General features: G+C 42.5%; 1 protein-coding gene across 2 annotated transcripts in view; it reads left to right on the forward strand.

Moving 5' to 3' along the window:
• The window catches only part of MIPEP (mitochondrial intermediate peptidase), a 167331-nt gene extending 147697 nt beyond the window's left edge, over window positions 1-19634 (forward strand). Inside the window, exons 19-20 of one of the 2 annotated variants that reach the window (XM_080798990.1) lie at window positions 5083-5189; window positions 19282-19546. In XM_080798990.1, coding sequence (XP_080655116.1) covers window positions 5083-5189; window positions 19282-19320 — 146 coding nt within the window. In that variant the 3' untranslated portion in view covers window positions 19321-19546. Of the gene's footprint in view, window positions 1-5082; window positions 5190-19281 lie in introns of both variants that reach the window. The other variant, XM_080798991.1, reaches the window with a different exon arrangement.
• Window positions 19635-19985: the final 351 nt, after the last annotated feature.

A 19985-nucleotide genomic window follows, 5' to 3' on the forward strand; every position in this document is an offset into this window, starting at 1 on the left:
TTTCTTTCTTTCTTTCTTTCTTTCTTTCTTTCTTTCTTTCTTTCTTTTTTTTTTTTTAATAACTACTGTTTTCTTTAAAAACCTTCTGGGTCCTGGTAGCAGTGAGCGCACCTAGCACTCGGCTCTTGCTTTCACACCATTCGCCATTAAAAAGAACCAGAGCTCTTTGGATGGTTGGTTCTAGGGCTGAGTGTAACAGTGTGAGCCAGGAGCACCTGGAAATAAACACACGTGAGGATGGGTGTGTATGTGGACAAACGCCCACTAAAAGAGTTCCCAGTGGCCAAAGCCATAACAATTTGCACAACCAAATAAGGCAGTTATTGGAATACAGCACAAAGTATAAAATTTATGTCTGTGAGTCTATACTGATATAAATAATTGAACAAATAAATAAATAGGGAAATAAATCAATCCCCTATGCAGAATAATTTCAAATAATTTGTATTAGTAGTCCTCCGTCAAGGAAGTGGAGCATGACTCCTCACCTCTTAAGTGTGGGCTGTACAGAGTGACTTCCTTCCAAAGGAATCCAGTACGGAGGGGGTGGGGAACAGTTACAGTAATTTTTGTAGAGGAGAAGCTGAGAAATACTTCCTCAGTCGGGTGTTCAAGGTCGGCCTCAGCTGTGAAGCCATGGTGGTAGGATATACCCATGATAGGACATGCTGAAAAGGGGACGTCACCTCTGTGGTCTTCCTTCCCAAACCCATAACCCAAACTGAGGGACATAGTGCAAAGTACCTGGACAGTACACCTCAAAACTGTCAAGTTCAGGGAATCGAAGAAATGTTCAAGGTCCAGAGGAACCTAAGGAAGTGTGACAGACAGCTACATGCTGAGTCGTGTCCTGGATGGGACCTTAGAGCTGAACAAGGACGTTAGATAAAAACTAAGGAAATGTGAATAAAGTATGACTTTAATTATCAGTAATATTGGTTACTGTTGTGACAAATTGGTTAACCAATGAATACTGGTTAACTAGTTGTGACATGTGTGCCCAACCAAGGAAAGCTATTAACACCAGAGGAGATGGATGGACTGACGGAGTGTGCTGCATGGGAACTCTCTGTCCTCACTGTTCTTCAGTAAATATAAAGCTATCTTTTAAATTGTCAGTATAAAAACAAAAAAAGCATCTCTGGTAAGATTTTTGGTAATGACACTGCCATCTGTGGTTTGCCTCCTTCCCCCAGCCCCCAACTCCGTTTGCCACATTTCCACGCATTTATTCTGAGGGCTATGAGAACGCACGGAGAGTATTTCCAAGGCAGGTAGTGACAAGATCAGATTTATGGTTTACAGTATCCACTGCTTGCTGAGGAGGGACTGTGGTAAGCCTGGTTTGAATAGGCTCCTTGTTGCTCCTTGCAGTAATCCTGGTGAGAGATGAGGGCGACCAGCCCAGGAGAGTAGGTAGTTGGGATGAAAAGAGGTTTTCTGATCGAAGACTGTTTATGAAGGAAGAGCAGCTGGGCTTGGAATTGATTCTGCGTGGAAGTGAGTAAGCGGGAGGGACGTCGAAGATGACTCCCCAGTCCCTCCTTTTGCAGTGGGAGAGGTGGTCATGCTCTTGAGTGCCGTGGGGACCCACCGATCAGAGCCGTGGAGCAGTGGCTGACTAAAGTGTGGTGTATTAGGAAGGGTATGAGAGAAACCTAGAACCAACAAGTGGGTTCATTGCCCTAAAAGAGTTCAGCCCCCATGTGGAATTCAGCTCAAGAAGCTCCCGAGTCAAGGGGTTTCGATTCCAGAGTTACTGAAGGGACCTGGTACTAGTACCAGGTTACTGGTACTGATACTGGTACTGATTAGCTTCTGGAAGCCCTTCTTTCCAGATAGTTGGAATGATGGGAAACCCACTTTGTCACAAGGCAGATTCGTTCCACTTTGAGATAGCTCTCATTGACAGGATGACATGAGTATTAAAATGGACTCAAAATATCCTGTCTTCTTGAAAAGATTGAGGTCTTGTTGACACAGTGTCTTTAGGTAATGACAATTGATACTTTTACTTATTTATTTTTTTAATAACCTGATTACTAACCTAATAGGCCAAATGGGCTTTACTGTTGGTATTATTTGTACAGTACGATCATGACAGCAGGCAAGGAGCAGGAAGTCTTGTCTGTCGGCAGAAGTACAGCTGATGTTTAAAAGTAAGAAAGCTACATAAACTGTCATTGTTCAACACCAGCTTGATTGATTTTCCCAATCGTCATAAAGCATATGCAGTGACTTCAAGAGAAAAGGCAATTTCCACTGGTTAATGGCACGACACTTTGGTTGTAGTTATTTCTTGTGGTTTTAAAACATGAGGTTAACGTTTAATCGAGTCATCTGGTTAATCCCTGAATCTTGCCACGTACGGCCAAAGCTGGCAGGCCTAACCCCGTATGAGAATAATAAATGCACGCAGGCTTTAGATGGTTATTCCTGAGTTTGTCCGCTTTTTGAAAGTGCCGCTTTGCTTCTTATTTTTCTAATTAAGTGGGATTTTCAAGGGCGAGATAAGCACAGGACAGCTTCTGCCTGACTTAGCCGACGTCTGTGCCCCCGGGCGTGGAGGGGCTCCGTGTAAATAAATACCAGGACTTGCTCACAGACGTGCTCTGTGGCATATGAGGGCCCACCTTGCAGGGTATTTTACATTTGTGACTTGTGAGGCAGCCCCTCAATTATTTTAAATATTAAAAGATAAGATGACTTAAAACTACTAGCCTGCCAAGCAGAACTGCGCTGTTCGAGGTAAATCAGATGACTTTGGTTGGGTTGCTCAGATGTTAAGAAATATAGATCATCTTTATTTCCATCTTGTTGTCAGGCCTTCCCTGGTAACTCTCGCTCCCTACTCTGCTTTGTTTTGTTTTTTTCCTAGCACATATTTACTTCCTGACATAATGGAAGCTGTATTGTTTCACTTATTGGCCTGTGGTCTGTGCTCTCCAAGAAATTGTAAGCTCCGGGACAGGAGGAGCACTGTTCTGTGCACCGCCTTGTGCCCAGTGCCTGCAACAGGCGGTCAGTAAACATATGTTAAATGAACGAATACGTAAATATGAAATACACTTAAAAGGTGAAATATTTCTTGTGCCATAAAAAACTGGTGCTTATTGGAAGAGGTTTTTATTCCCCTGTCTGAGAAGTTTTCTATCACATCAATACATCGAAGGGTTTTGTGGGCCCAAATATTTTTGCAAAGCTCTTTTCTAATGTAAAAGAAAAAATATATACAGTGAACGTGTTCTGCTTGTCACCTGCTTGTTCCGTGTCTCCCCTCTTCTCTGATGTCGTGGCATTATGTCCGGTCCTCCTGCCTCTCGTTCTAGCTTCCCCACCGCACCCACACTGGGACCCCAGCTTCTCTGGCCTCCATCAGTGTCTGATCAAAGAGGCTTTATCAGCAGGTAGAAGGGAGCCATGGCTTATAAGTGAACACTGTGCATTTCGCTACCCAACATATTTTGTGTTCTTGGTGGAGCTTTTCCTCTAAACAACACCTGTATTTACTACACTGTACATAACCAGAGTTCTACAAGGTAGAATAAAATGGATCATTCCTTGTGTTTCAGAATTCCTATAACGCAAGGCCATGTCAGTGTGGTGAATGAATAGTTACTTAAGAAACAGGCGTTAAAGTGGAAAATGCTGTCCCTGCTGTGGGAGGTCAGAGATCTGTTCTGCAACTTGATTCATGGCAATAAGTAGTGGGCTTTGTGTAAAGGAGGTGAGTCAACTCTTGGGGCTTCATTAAAGTAGGATCAACTCTAAGTAAAACTCTCCCTGGGATCAGGTGGTCCCTGAGGCCTTGGCCTTCGACACCACCTCCCTCTGACGTCTCTTCCTCCTGCCAGCCACCTTGCGTGTGTTGGCTTCTGGGACCATTTGCTTTTAGCCACACCGCCTTTGCCCGAGACTGAAGGAGATGTCCTGAATTCTGACTTTTGTTCAGACATAACACCTTAATATCCTTAGGTTAGGGACTGGTAAATAATGTGATGGAATAAAAAAGGCATTGTTAGCTGTTGATGATGTTAATTCATTTAAGCTTAGTGTATGTTTATTGAATGCTACTAACCAGGCATTTCAGGGACACAGAAATAAAGAGGAATAATGTAGAGCTCCCACAGTTATGTGAGGGGTATAGCGTCCAGTCACATTTACAAAAGAGAGCCCCCTCTGGGAGGTAGAATTGCAGAAAGGTACCCACTTGGTGGCTTGCAGCCTCCACTGGAACACTGGCCGGGGGCCTGCAGGGTTCCTGGGTTTCAGCCACTCCTGCCCCCCAGCCAGCCACCTGCGTCCTGGGCACTGACAAGCAGGTGAGGCAGCCTGGAGGGGGGTGTGATGACAGTATGGACCTAAGTAAATATGACAGGATGTTGACCCTCCAGAAAGCTCTCTACGTACCTGTTATGTTAACGGGCACCACATCTGGGAATCTGCAGCCTGATTTCCCCGGATGCTCTAACCAAAACATACCCAGTCTAATCCCAGGGACAAGTACTACTCGGTAATGATCAGAGACACCCGTCCTTGGAAGAGCCACTCAGAGGCTCTTTGCTTCTAAAATACAAGGTCAGTATTTCAATGATACAGATAAACAAAAGAGAAAAGATGTGGGTCTTATAAGTGGTATGCCTTTATGGAAAGAGTGGCAGTTTTTTTGTTCTTGTTTGTTTTTGTTTTTGTTATAACTTCTAAATAAATAACCTTTGGAAGATTGGGAATAAATAATTCCTGTGCTCAAACACATCAAACAGATAACTGCATATTGATCGTACTAGACACAGATGTGCTTTTGTATAATTTTTACAGTGTAGGGTGATAGAAACTACATGGCATATTGATTTCTTTACACCAGTAAAAGGAAGTCAGCCTTTATCAGGAAATGACAGATTTTTTCTTCTGTAAAACTTAATCCAGAAACATCTACTGTCCTTGGATTTTTTTTCTATTTCATTGTCAGTGTTCCACTGACTAAATTCAACAACATAATTTTTGCTAGTAAAGAGGAAGAAAAGCCTGTGGAGAAGTAACTTTTAAATGGAATTTTAACTTTTTTTTTTTTTTTTTTTTTAGAATTTTCACTTTTAACCTGTCAGTATGTACTCCGTGTGTGTGTGTATGTATACACATACATATACCTAGATGGCACTTTTCATTTCAGTACAATGCCTTGCTTGCGAGTAAGTATTGCTTATCAAACAACTGGCTGGAAGGGGAGGGTCGAGAACCCCTTTAGACAAAAGGCCATGGCACTGCGTGTTCACCAGTGCTCAGAGTAGAGCACTCTTATTAAACCCTGGGTGTCACAAGTTCCTGCCCAAATGATTTCAGATAGTGTGCAGGAAGGAGATTCGTTATGCAGAAAAGGTCAAGAGACAATGACATAATGGAAGTCACAACGGAAGTGTTTTAGATGCGGGGGCTCCTGGGTGGCTCAGCCGGTTAAGCCTCTACCTTCTGCTCAGGTCATGATCCCAGGGTCCTGGGATGGAGCCCAGCATCGGGCTCTCTGCTCAGCGGGGAGCCTGCTTCTCCCTCTACCCCACCCCCTGCTTGTGCACACACCTGCGCATTCTCTCTCTCTCTCTCTGTGTCAAATAAATAAATAAAATCTTTCAAAGAAAAAGTATGTTAGATGTAGACACAGACAGTATCTGTAAGGCACATTGCAACATTAATGTGCAATGTGGCGTTGTCTCCACTTCACACGCAGGGGAAGTAAAGCCTGGAGAAACTGAGTAACTTTGTGTGCCAAGCTTTTAAATGGCCTTGTCAGGATTTGACCCAGGTCATCATAACTTCAAAGCCCTTGGGGTGCCCACTGCCTCTGCCAGCTCACAACATTCCTCCCCTGCCCTCTTGGAGCTGTGGGCTCTTGATACAGTTTTTTGTGGCTGTTTACTTTCCGTGAGAGTTGCCCACTTTGGTCATCTTCTCTGAATCCCAGGAAGCTGTCATTTTCTACTTGCCGTGTAAATGTCATGGAGCCCTCTCCATTTGTGTAGTCATCTGAGATAATGTCTCGGAGTTTGGCTTTATTTGAGATGTGAGAGCCTTTTTGTTCCCAAGTAAATAACTTGTAGGGGACTCATTCCAAGAAGGACACCAGCAATTCCATTTTCAGATTCTATCTACTGTAACTACGTTCTAAAGGAACACAGATAATATTCTTCCATCGATTGCTTAATAGAAATGTTATAAAACCTTCTTTAGAGATTGTCATTATAGATGGTGTTCTTAACATGCGGTTACAAATGTATGCTATTGGTAGGGGGCTAAAAACAGGTTAGAAAAGCAGATGGTGTTTCCCCAAAGCTCTTGATCTGGATTCTTAGCTTGATACCCAGAGGCACCAAGCTTCAAGTGCGGAGCAAATTAGAAGTCCTAAGTTTCCTGGGCAAGACTGGGTGCTGAGGGACACTGGTGCATTTCCATCTAGGGAGCATACCAATAAAAGGCAAAATAATAATAGTAGTTGCAGAGGTTTAGAGCAGATTTTAGTGGAACAGTTGAAACTGGCATTTGCTAACCAACTCTTTTTTTTTTTTAATTTTTTTTTAACTTATTTATTTGTTAGAGAGAGAGTGAGTGAGCACAGGCAGACAGAGTGGTAGGCAGAGGCAGAGGGAGAAGCAGGCTCCCCGCCGAGCAAGGAGCCCGATATGGGACTCGATCCCAGGACGCTGGGATCATGACCTGAGCCGAAGGCAGCTGCTTAACCAACTGAGCCACCCAGGCGTCCCATGCTAACCAACTCTTGTTTGAAATGTTGCCAGAGAGCATAGAGACAGGAAAATGTCTCTTGATTTAACTGGATCGTTTCTTGAAAGATCACTTTACAAGATATCTTCCAATGTTTATTTGAGGCTTTTCAACTATCTATAAGAGAAACTTTTTCCTTTTAACTATTATGTAACATTACTAATAACGAAACTAGACCAAGGAACGATCAAGCCAAAACCTAATTTTCTTTTGCTTAATAGTTCATCTTGACATTAAGATTTTTTTAATAGAATAATCCCTTCTTAATCTCAGAGTGTTCACCTCTCAAATATTTGAATAACATTATCGAGTTCTTTTTCTACCTCATCACAGAAGGTAGAGGATGTGAGGTAACACGTGTGTTGTTTTTAATCTTTCTCCTTACAGAATTAAAGGTGTGTTTAGTTTGATTGAGCCATAGGGTCAGGAGGACGGCTAAACTCCACTTACGTTTTTCCCTTCAAGCAGTTTAAAGGAAACAGCTTTAAAAAATTCTCGAAATCTTAAATCACACCCTCTAAATAATTGGAATTCTGGTCCCTCGTTCCCCGCTGTCTTCTGTGCAGTACAATGCTTTTTTCACTTTAGCATAGGAATTTTGTGAAAACACCACAGTAGCCTTGCATACTGATTTTCCTGAGATAACTAGTACTTTATTTTGGCTATTAAGCAGTTATGACTAGTTTCTACTGCTTTTATATTCCTGGAGCTGAGTGGCGGGGCACGAGTAACCACAACAACAAGACGCATGAGAGCAGTGACAGTAACTACTTCTAGAAACACCCACGCAGTGTGTTTGTTGTCCCAGGTGCTGTGCTGAGCTCGCCGCTTTGACAGCTCTGCAGGGTCCTGCGGCTCTCACATCCTTTACTGCCCAGGGTCACACCAGAGCATGACTCACGTTTAGGGTGCTCTGGTTATCTCTTAAACTTTTCAGCTCATACCAGGAAGCTTTGGCTTTAGAAATGGTTGTGCTCATCTTCCGTGTATTTTCCCGCTTGTTCTTTTACAATGTTTGGCACCTGAATTGCTTGTTACGAATACACCGATGCTCAAGGAAGATACTGTTGGGTTCCCAGAGCAAGCTGTCCCGGGGACGGATGTTGGCGTATGCTAACTAGCGTTGATAAGGTGTCAGCTGACTTACATGTATGAAGTGGTTCTGCAGCAAAACCAGATTTATTGAATGAGAGCTCGTGCAAGCCCAGCAAGGTGGGGTGCTTTACAACACACTCATTGGCAGCAACCTTCTTTTCTTGCATGGCATAGCAGGAACAAATGAAGAAAGCATGTCATGGAACCAGACTTAGAATTTAGTGGCTCCAGGATTATGACATAGTTTCAGTAATAGAGGTAAATGGCAACGGGGAATAATAGCCAAGTCAATAGAATCCCTAATCTTTGGCTTGTTTGGATATTTACTCAACGTGGCCTCTGAAATAGCTGAGAGCTTTTTGGAAGAAAGAGATGGAAGAGAAGGGAGCACCTGTGTTCTCAAGGCTCAGACCTCCCTTTTGTAAAAGCACTGATTTTTGAAGAGGGTGTGTCCGTGTTTAATATGTGGGTGTGTTTGTTTAAAGAAGACATGGAGCTTCAAAAGGCAAAATGTTTTGTAACCCAGAAGTGTAATTCTAAATGGAATTATACATCTGACGATGAAGTTAAAATAAAACCAATTTGTAAACAGGTCACTTATGTGGGGCTCAACTGGCTGGATCAGCTTCTGTCCTGCAGGGAGCTCAGATGCTCAACCCAGTTGGTAGCCCCAGAGACAGAACCTGCTATCTGACCAGAGACAGAGAGTAACCCAGCCTAGGGGGCAGTCGGGGTTTTTTCAGTTCAAAGGAAGAAAGGAATTTCACTTTCTGGCTGATACTCCGGTTTTCCCAGGAACTGATCGTAGATAGTGGGAATCCACCTTTAGAAAAAGGTGTGGGTAAACCACAGCCTTGTAGCAGAGAAAAACTTCAAAGTGGAGAAGGTGAGCAATACAGTTGCCCTAGGCTTGGGAGAGACAAATCTGGAATGAGAGTTCTGATCTCGTAAAATTCACTTTAGACTTTTCAAGCTGCCAGGCCAGCCTTTGTACTGTAATTCTTCACCGGGCTGAGCTGCGTTTGGCACATATAATTATTTCAGTGCACAAAAAAAATAGCTATTTACTCTTATGATGGGATTTGAGAGCTGGAAATGGTGTTGGGAATATACAGACGTGCCTTTTCACTCATTCTTAGATCTGGAGAGAGAATCTGCCCTTTGGCATATCCCCCATTAACCTGGAGGTTAGCAGAGCTAGCTGACCATCTGGGCAAAGCAAAGGCTCTATCTTGGTTCTTTGGGACCTCTTCCTCATTGTTTTTTATAATTATGGTGAAGTATCTATGACATAAAATGTACCATCTCAACCATTCTTAAATATGTGTTTCGTGGCCTTCACAATTCACAAGTATTCACAGTTCTGGGTAACCATCACCACTGTCCACTTCCAGAACTTTCCCATCATCCCAGTGATCTCTTCTTGATAAACCTTTTCTCACGGCTACTAATAAGGGAGAAAAATAGATTGATTTTAGTTGCATCTTTTGTTTTCTTCTTTTATTTATTTTTTTATTATGTTCAGTTAGCCACTATATAGTACAGCATTAGTTTCTGATGTAGCATTCAGTGATGCATTCGTTACGTATAACACCCAGTGCTCATCACAACATGTGCCCTCCTCATTCCCCATCACCCTGCTAAAAAGCAGATGGCAAAAAGTAGAAAAAAGTAAAGCAAACAGTGATTCATTAGCTGGATAATTAGCTTATGATTGTGCGTTCGATGATCATATCCTGAAGACTTACCCGTAGACCAATGTTTTGGAATTCGATTTGTGCAAATAAATAAATAAGTAAATAAACAACCTTATCCTTTAACTCACTGAACTGGGAAGTAGGTTTTCATAAGCCTTTGGATCTGATGTTACTGCTATCAGTTATGGAACATTTTCTGTCTTAAATGTGCTATCTTTGTTAATTCTTACAGCAGTCTAGCAAAGTGGATTACACTATGCCAATTTTATGATCTTCAAACATTATATTACACTCTAACACTTTACTTTCATTCGGATTGCTCTTAGCAGAAGTGAGGTATAGGAAGTGAAGTAATTGGCTAAGGTCTCTTAGGCAGTTGGTTATCTCAGGTAATCACTTACCAAACCCTTGCTCTAACCATCAGTACCATATAGTACTTTGTTTAGAGGCATCTCAAGTTCTGTTTAGAAAAGGAAGAATTTACCTTTCCTCTCCATTCCCCCTTGGCACCCCTTCAAAGGAAAACTTTTGTGTAGTCAGAAAAGGAGAATTACACAGAAATTTAAGTTCTAAAATGCTATGCCAAACCAGATAATGTTCCATTCAGCCTAAAACCCTAACCTGCACATTGCCCCCATCTCGAACCACATGGTAGTGACTGTGGCTGGTTTTGGTGGAGCAGGCTCTGGTCCCAGTAGGGGGTCCCCAGGACATTTCTTTTTGGGAGTCTACAGCTTTTCTTGGTCCACCAGTCTGACCCCCTAAACAAATGACACCTGTAGGTCCTAATTACACACTTGACTGATAGAATTTAAACCAAGTACCAGTGTCTGGAAATGTACGATTATGTTTGGCTTTTAGTGTTGGATTTAACAGAACTGCTGAGATATTTGTCCGTGGCCATTTTGGGTTCTGAACACCAGCCAGTCCCATAGTTAGCAGGCCTGTATCCACCTGGGACCCAAATATGCAACACCCAGGCCTCAGCTCTCCTGGACAGTTCTGGATACACATCCAATACACGAGCTTTCATTGTACCTTTGAAACCCACAAATGTAAGGGTGATTTTTTTCCCCCTTGATTCTTCAAGGAAAGAACCAGCTTCAGGAGGACTGAAAAACTACTGAGACAAGCCCACCCCGCTTCTTAGCAGACCTCCCATCACACTCCTACCACATCTGGCCGAGATGGTGAGGCAGAGGAATAAGTTGGGTTTCCTCTTTGTCCAGGAAAAGACCCTCCTTTCTTCCCCAATGAACTTGGAGAGAGGAAATCTGACATAAAGCTTGCTGTCTATCACTCAGATTTTATGAATCCGAAGAAAGACAGAGTCATTTAAATGGAAAAAAAAATTACCTGTTTAAGCTCTGGGTCTAGAAACTTGATCCTTAATCAAACAAAAAAATATCAGTGTCCCCAGGCATCACTAAATCCCTTTTAATAACTTGTGAACTGATCTTTTTTTAATCAACGGAGAATCTTCTTGGGAAAAAAAAAAAAAAAACAGAACCAAGTCAGGCTTACCAAAGTAGAATGTTTTGGAACAATATGGAGGTGGCCACAGAATCAAAGGGAGAATCAAAGGGAGAAGTCCCAGCAGGGCCCAAGAGCAGTTTCCCATGTCTTGGGAGAAGGAATGGATAGAGTCTTCAGGATGTTGGTGCCATGTTGGGCCCCTAACTCAATCACTCTCTCCTTTGCAGCAATTCTGTACCTTATATACACCTTTCTTCTACATTAACATTATGTATTTCCATGGTTTTCTCCCCAAATAATGGACTGGTCAAGAACAGAAATAATGTCCTGCTCATATGTATGCCTAGTGTCTTCAGCACACAGTGTTTGGCACACAGGTACTCAGAACATTAAATTTTTGTAAATGTTTGAGCAGACTTTCTGTCTTTTTTTTTTTAATTTTTTTAAAAAGATCTTTATTTGAGAGCAAGAGCACGCATGTACAAGCAGAAGGGAGGGGCAGAGGCAGAGGGAGAAGCAGGCTCCCCACTGAGCAAGGAGCCCAACGAGGGGCTCGATCCCAGGACCCTGAGATTGTGACGTGAGCCAAAGGCAGACACTTAACCCACTGAGCCATCCAGTTGCCCAGACTTTCCATCTTAAATGGAGTAGGGCATGGCTACAGTTCTGCTCACTGCCATGGTGCATGGAGCTCGGCAGCTGGTGGGTGGGGTAGGGGGTGGGGTTGGGGAGGGCATCCTTTCTGAACCTCTTAAAGGAGGGAGCTTGCCAAGTCTGTGGGGAGTCAACCTCAGCAACGTCCAGCGCTCCTCCATATGAACCACCCTACGATGACTCCCATTTTCCCAGAATTCATGACATTCTTGCTGACCACCGGCTCCTGTAGTGACTTCCTGGTCTTTTTCCTGGAGAAAGAGCCCCAGCTGGGCCCTCTGAGCTCCTAGCGACTGAGGTCTGATTACAGTTCTCAAGCTCAGAACAGTCAGAATTGCTACACGAAAGAAGCCTCTGAGATGTGTTCCGAGCCATCCTCACAAGAGCGTCAACAATCGATAAACACAAAGCCCTGTTTCCCAGGGAGTTGCTCGTAAGCAAAATACACTCTGCTTCCTTTTCCACAATAAAAACCCTGCCACCAGCCCCTGAAGCATACCTCCCGTCTGGGAGACCGACCTCTCGCGCAAGGCCAGTCACGGTGTCGCGCTCCTCCCACAGCTCTGTGCCTTATGGCAGCTTCCCTCCTGGCCTCCTCCACCGCCCAGAGATTTTCAGACTATTTTCATGCCAAATCCACTTGATCCTTTTAGGTGCTTTTCCAGCCAGCTGTGGCCTCTCTCTTGAGGCTTGGTAATCATAACTTTGAGCAGCGTCCCAAACAAATCCTGCTTTTGTTTCCTAAGATTGTTTCCCATTTCACTTGAGAAACAAATATTTTTTAGTTTAGTTACATAGACAACTCATACATCTTTCTTGCCCCATACTTTTCAAGTTATGGTTGCCCGTGGAGAGAAACCCGATCTCATTTTCCACTTCAGTCAGTTTCCACATGTCCATCTGGGCTGTGGTTCTCACACTTCATCAGGGTCCCTGACTGCCGAGCCCACTCCCAGTTCCTGATTCCTTAGGCCTGGGGGTCCAGACCCAACATTTGTATTTCTTTTTTTTTTTTTTTTAAGATTTTATTTATTTAGTTGACAGAGGGAGATCACAAGTAGGCAGAGAAGCAGGCAGAGAGAGAGAGAGGAGGAAGCGGGCTCCCCGCTGAGCAGAGAGCCCGATGTGGGGCTCGATCCCAGGACCCTGGGATCATGACCTGAGCCGAAAGCAGAGGCTTTAACCCACTGAGCCACCCAGGCGTCCCCAACATTTGTATTTCTGGCAGGTTCCCAGGTGATACCCGTGATGTTCATCAGAGAACTGCACTCTTAGAACATATATTTCTATAAAACAGATTCTTGGTCATTTTTATATACAGTATATATACTGTATCTTCCTAATACATAATTAGGTCATCTTTTTGCCTACCTTCAATTGACTTTTGGCACTCTGGTCCACAGTGAGGGAGGGAGGGAGGGAAAGAAAAAAACCCTTACAGAGATTTTATTTCTAGTTACTTCACCCTTTTTTGTTTTCACTAAACTTTGGTCACACTCAGCCACAGTTTTCTTGGCTTGGGCATCCTTGTTTGGTGTTCAGCAATATAGGAAATGGACCCAAAAAGGAGATGTAATGATTCTACTTCTCTTCCGAGGCTCAAAATAATCCTAATGTTTTGGGGTTGCCCAGGTGGCTCAGTCAGTTAAGCGTCTGCCTTCGGCTCCGGTCATACTCCCAGGGTCCTGGGATCAAGGCCCGCATCGGACTCGCTGCTCCGTGGGAAGCCTCCTTCTCCCTCTTTCACTCCCCCTGCTTGTGTTCCCTCTCTCGCTGTGTCTCTCTCTGTCAAATAAATAAATAAAATTTAAAAAAAATTTTTAAATGTTTTTAAGTGCCTTAGCCATTTCCTGTAGTACTTGGTAAAAGGGGCCGGAACAGGAGTCCATCTCTGCCAGGTTGTCTCAGAGGCTTAATCACACCGCCAACCAGGTGTCCTGTCGTGTTCTCAACAAACTGTATTAGTTGCACATGCGGACAGGCACTCAAGAGGTTAAAGAGTCCCCGCCAAGAGTGCGTTGATATTTAAATGGTGGTCTGGTTAGATTATGGATTCCAGACCACAGACTAACAGGGCGTGAATGTGCAGCTTTGAACACATACACAACTCCTCCTGAAGCTGGCAAAATCCATTCTTGGTAAAAGCATAGAAATAGGCGTATTTGGGAGCCCCTCAAACGTGTAAGGGCTTCTGTTTGCAAGGGGTTACCACAGACACTTGGAGGCCACCCAGGAAACCTCCTTAGGTGTAGAACTCCCGCTACTTTTTTTCTGCCCGTATCATGCCTGCAGCTGCAGCGGCAGCCGAGCATGGCCAAGCCTCGTGCCCGGAGAGGAAGAGCCATTTTCCTGGTCCCAGCCTCTTCAGCAGAGCTCGCTCCCCGTGTTCTCTGTGCTCTCCATGCGTAGTTCAGTCCTTGTGACTGTGGGCGAAGTATCCTCAGTAGCACCAAAAACACCTGCTCAAAAAACAGGAAACATTTCGGCTCTGTCTTCAAGGCAGGAGGGGGGACAGTTAATAAGCTGGATCCTTATAGTCATGGGTGACATCAGGAAGCTATCAGACCCTCCCCCGCCCCCCCAGAATATCTCCACAAAGGTGGGTTTTGTCATATCCGGGATGCTGATGTTGAAAGATGCATCTTCTCAGAATGTGCTGTTTTGCAAAATTCCAGGACCTGAGGCAATATAATATATATCACAGTGTTCTGGGAATATGGGCTCTGGCACCAAGCCTTCTAGTGTTCAACAAAAACTAAGAGTTGTGTGACCAACCCCCACCTTCACTCTGTTTTCTTACTTGTGAAATAGGTTCCTCACAAGTGTGTTTTAGCACAGTGCCTGGCACACAGTGATTGCTCAGCAGGTAGCTGCCATTGCCACTTTTTCCCCCATAAATCCTTTCTAGACCAGCTGTCGGGGGTCAGGTCCTCCTGCTCAGTGTCTTTTTAGCTTTACTTTATTTCCAGCTCTGTGCCAATCGGGCAGTAGAAAGAAGAGCACGTAGCACGATTTGGAAACCCTTATTGCTTCAGGAGTCAGTCTTGGAAACCTTTTGATATCATAATTTATTTTAGTCAGGCCCAGCATAATTGCCCTCGTACTTGAAGGTTATGAAACATGCCAGTTTGAGCAGAGCAGTGGAGATGAAAGTGTTCTGGCTTGTACCAACTTTTATTAGCCCATTTGCCTCTCAGGTAAAATGAGGAGAAAAATAAATTAAATCATCATTCTTCAACTACTCATTGTGTATTCTCTCTTCCTCTAGGACAAGTAGATGAAGCTCAACTCCCTCCTTTCCTTTTTATGAACGAATATGTACAATGTCTGTCCTAATGCAGTTCTGTCTTTCTTACATTGCTGTCAACACTTGTGTAGTTGTGCAATTTCAGTCCTTTTGGCAACTTCAGTCTGTCTTTCCACCCCCACCCCAAGTTAGGTGACTTCCACAATGAAATATGTTTGTAAATTCCACCCACTTCTGGACTTAACAGCCCCCAAGCTGGCTCCCAGGGGTTCCCAAGAAACTGCAGGTCCAATCATCACCCTTTAAGATCAAGACTTGAAGACAAAAGGGACATCTTTGTCAGCTTCTTAAAAAAATCAGAATTCCTGGAATTTTTTTGACTGTGCACATGTATAAAAGCTAATTTCAATTTTTCTGACTTGGGAAACTGCCTGAAAACACTGCATTTTTCTTTTAATTCTCTGTGTAGAAGTTAGTTCATGTTGACACTTGCAGAACATTTAAATCTAATTAAAGCAAGGATACCAGGACAATATGCCAAGAGAAGTCTTGCCTCGGGAGCTATTCTTTACCCCTTTGGGTCTCGATTTCCTCTTTTGGGGACCTTCATTTTTCACCGTCACATGATGTCCAAAATTACCAAACCATTTACTGCTGACCAGATTGGACTTAAAAATACCAGGAGCTTTTGCTGCAGCCATGATTGCCGTTCTCTGAGATGAGGGCATGGTTGAGGATGGCAAATTGGAGAAGGACGTGTGCTAGTTAGGTCTGTGTCCCGAGAAGGACAGAGCAAGGTCATATTTATGTTGGCAGTTTGTCGAGTTAAAATGAACCACTTCAAAGGGGTAGGAGGCCATGCTTAACTGAATCAGTTGGCTCTGAATAGACGGGTCTTACCTTCTGACAGTTCCAGGCATTTAATTATAAACGACCAGTCATTTAATTATAGAATGTTTCACATACTAAAGGGAAGAAAAGGGTGTAATAGGTTAACACAGTTGATTGAAAGGCATGTTTAAATGTTTTCCCTACAACTGTCCCTTGCATTAAGAAACTTGGTGTGCAGGAAATGCATGAAACCTGATTTATTAATCAGATTGCTTCTACTTACACAATAACCTACACCTAAAGATCCAGTGGGAAATGTGCTACACTAGCAGTCATCAAAGACTCAACATTTCTATCCTAGTGACATAGCTGGATCAGAGGAAAGACCTTCTTTCACCCATACAGATTATTTTACTATAAAAAGAAAATTGTGTTTCAAACTTCCGTGTTGTAAATAAAGACAAAGCAATGACATTGTCTTTCAGTAACTGCTCCTTATTTCTCAGATATTTCCTGAATGGAGATGTTAGAATTTGAACTTGAATGAGGGTGAAAATATTTCGGTCCGCAGTTGAAATTACAGTCACGATACTCTTATTGTTCTTAACTACTCCAGGTCTAGTTAGTGGCTTACAAATGTGCTTGGAGCTGCTGTTTTTATGTCCACCACACAAGCAGGTCCTTGGGCAGTTTCCCACGGAGTCCCTCTCACCGCTGGGAATGACCGTGATTGTTTGTCCCGTCCTGGGCCTGCCCCTGAGCTCTCTGTTCTCACTGCTGACTGAGGCCTGCTGGCCTACACATGGAGCACCCCCAGGCACCTAAATGTGACGAGCTATTGGTTTCCCTCCAGCCCTCTGGCTCAGTTACCTTCCCATCCTGGTCACTCTGGTTCCAACCCTTAGAGTCTTCGTAAAACATGTCTCCCAGAGCCTCCTCCAGCCTTCCTCCAGCCCCACCAGACCACTTCATGGTCGGTTTACATTCTGCCTTCTCCTGCTTCAGTACCTTCCTGCGTGGTCCTCTCCACCTAGGAGAGGTCCTAGGAGGGCCCTAATTTGAACCCGAATCTTCTCTATCCTTCAGGTTTCTACTGAGATCCCAACTCTCCCCAAAGCCTTCTGAATCTCTCATCAGAATTCATCTTACACCCTCTCTTCTCCCACTGATGGCACTTTGTACACTGTTAACACCCACAGTTGATTTTTTCCCAGATGTTTTATGCTGAACATTTTCAGAGATTCAGAAAAGTTGAATGAATAGTACAGTAAACACTCATATATTTGCCATTTAAATTCTACAATGACATTTTGTTGTCTTATCACACCTCCAGCCATCCATTCCTCTGTCAGCCCATGAATCCACTCTGTACGTATTTTATATATATATATATATATATATATATATATATATATATATATATATAATTTTTCAAAGCACGTGTCAGATGGCAGTACATTTTACTCCAGACGTTTTTTATATGCATATTTCTTTACTTTTCCTTTTCAGATAAAATTTATATACAGTGAAATGCATAAATCTTTAATGTACCATTTAATGAATTCTGATGCAAATATGCACCTTAATACCAATCACTATGCAGGTATAGAACATACCATCACATCAGAAAGTTGGCTTGTGTCCCTTCTCAGTAGACTGTCATCTCCACTCCTGAGAGCATCCACTGTTCTGATGTTTTTTCAGCACAGATTAGTTGGGCTCACTTTTGGGTTTCCTATAGATGAAATCAAACAGGAGGTGCTCCTTTGTGTAAGCCTTTTGAGATTCACCCAGGTTTTTGCACGTATCAGTGGGTTGTTCCTTTTTGTCGCTGATACTGCATTTTCCGAATATACCGTGTATGTTTATCTATATTCTGTTGATGGAAACTTGTGTTGTTTCCAGTTTAGGGTTGTAAAGTCCTTTTTTGTTTTGTTTTGTTTCACTTTTCTCAGGTCAATACCTAGGAGGAAGTTGTGGGGTCATAGGGTAGCTGTGTGCTTAGTTTTATAAGAAACCACTAGATCTTTTTCCAAAGTGGTTATACCATTTCACCCTTCCACCACTCCGTGTGACAATGCAGGTTGGCCCACAACCTTCCCTATATTTGGCCTTTGTAATTTTAGCCACTCTGGTGGGTGTGTTGTGGTGTCTCGTCGTGGTTTCAGTTTTCTTTTCCCAGATGACAATGATGTTGTATCTTCTTAGTGCCTGTTGTGTTTACTTGGTTGTCTTCTTTTGTGAAAGGTCTGTTGGAATCTTTTGTCCATTTTAAATTTTTTAAAATTCTTTTTATGTTCACTTGAAGGAGTCCTTTATTTTGGATGCCAATCCAGCATGAGATCTATATTATGTTGAGTATTTTCTCCCTTTCTGCCATTTACCTATTTATTTTCTTTTAAAGAATTGAAGTTTCTTATTTTGATGAAATCTAATATTGCGATTTTTTTCTTTTATGGTTATTACTTTCTTGTCCTAAGAAACCGTTGCCTACCTCAAAGTCACAAAGGTATTTTCTTTGACACACTTCATAATTTTAGCTTTTACAGTTAGGCATATTATGACTTAGTCTGTTCATCGTTGACTGACCTGGACGGATCCTTTATACACAGCAAATACTCAAGATATATTATATGGAACTGCATTAAAGATGGAGATAAAAAGAGGACTCTGGCAATGTTTTAATGTCTCTGTGTTAGAATGAGTTTTATGGGATCCACCGCCAGATTAAATGCCAATGTATAAAGCCCTGTCCAACCCCTGAGTTAGGATTATCTGCCAAGAATACAGGTCAAGGCAAGAGGTTGATTGCTTCAATATTTGGCTTCTTTGGAGTAAAGAGTAGAGATAGATTTAGCTTTTTACTGAACTGTGAATATATGCTAGACATGATGCCTCATTGTTTTCTACTACATCTTCTTGTTTTATCTTGATAGCCACCTTGCTTGTTATATGAGGAAATCTGAGTACTGGAGTTTTTAAGTGACTTCCTTATTACCCATTTAGAAAGTTGCAAAGCTAGGAGTTCTCCAAAATAGGAAAATCTGGAGGAAAGCCAATACCTTGATTCTGATACAAGATTTTTGCAAAAGAATAACATTTGATTGATTTTAAAGTATATGGAACTTGATAATAAAACTTGATAAACAACTAAACATATTAAGTTCTGAACCAATGCACTCAAAGGTAACTAAAAATTCAGCCTTCTAACATCACTCTGAGTATATAGAAGTATCTGCAATAGGAAAACTCTTGGGAAATGAATTTGCTCATAAATCTCATGTTAATTGCTGACTAGATAGTAAAAATATATTAAAATCATAAATAGCCACAGGGTCCACCAACTGCCCAAGAATTTTTTTTCACTCATGATTTTTTGTAATGTTTACATAGGCAGTTCTTACAAGGTCTCATTTCAAAAAGCCAGAATATTCCCCTCGTGTACAGTGTCTTTGTCCCTCTTTATTGTCTGCAGGTGGATGTGCTGGCTGATCTTTTCTTTGTTTGCAGGTATGCTTCAGAAGTGTCCTTCTATTGATGACTTTGTAAGTGCCCTTGTTTCCGACTTGGATCTGGACTTCGAAACTTTTCTCATGGATTCTGAATGATGGAAGCACCTTGGCTCTTTCAGACCAAGGTTGTGTAGATATGAATTTTGTTGTAAATGCTACAGCTGTGAACACTCATTTCTGATTTCAGTATTCACTTCTGTAATAACTTCTGAAAACCCTTAAACTGATGGAACTTGGAATAAATAATTTGTTTTAATGATGCTGGCTTTTAGCCCGTTTGGCAGGTTTTTGAACATAATGGAAATCTACTCAGTGAGCTAATAAAAACTAGAGCCTAGTGTTCTTAAGTTCAAGGTATGGGCACTTCCTTAAGCCAGCCAGTCTCCTGTTGAACTTTTCCCCTTGCATCGATCTCTAATTGGTTAAATTAGAGACTTAATTAAAAGCAAACTTATTTTAGTTTGAAACAGTCTTCAGGAGAGTTACACAATATAGTTCTTTTGAACGATGACCATTGGAAAATGTGCTTGGAGCAAGTACGGTTTCCAGAGTGCTTATAGTTGACTGCACTGGGTTGCTCTGAGTGGTTAGGCTCCACAGATGGACTCAGAACAGAGAGGACTTGAACTCATGCTTTTCTGGCTTGATTACAAATGTACAAAGATAAGTGCAATTACCAAGGGATGTGCCAAGATCCACCAT

This window comes from Martes martes (genome assembly GCF_963455335.1).
Source record: "Martes martes genome assembly, chromosome: 3".
Taxonomy (NCBI): Eukaryota; Metazoa; Chordata; class Mammalia; order Carnivora; family Mustelidae; genus Martes; species Martes martes.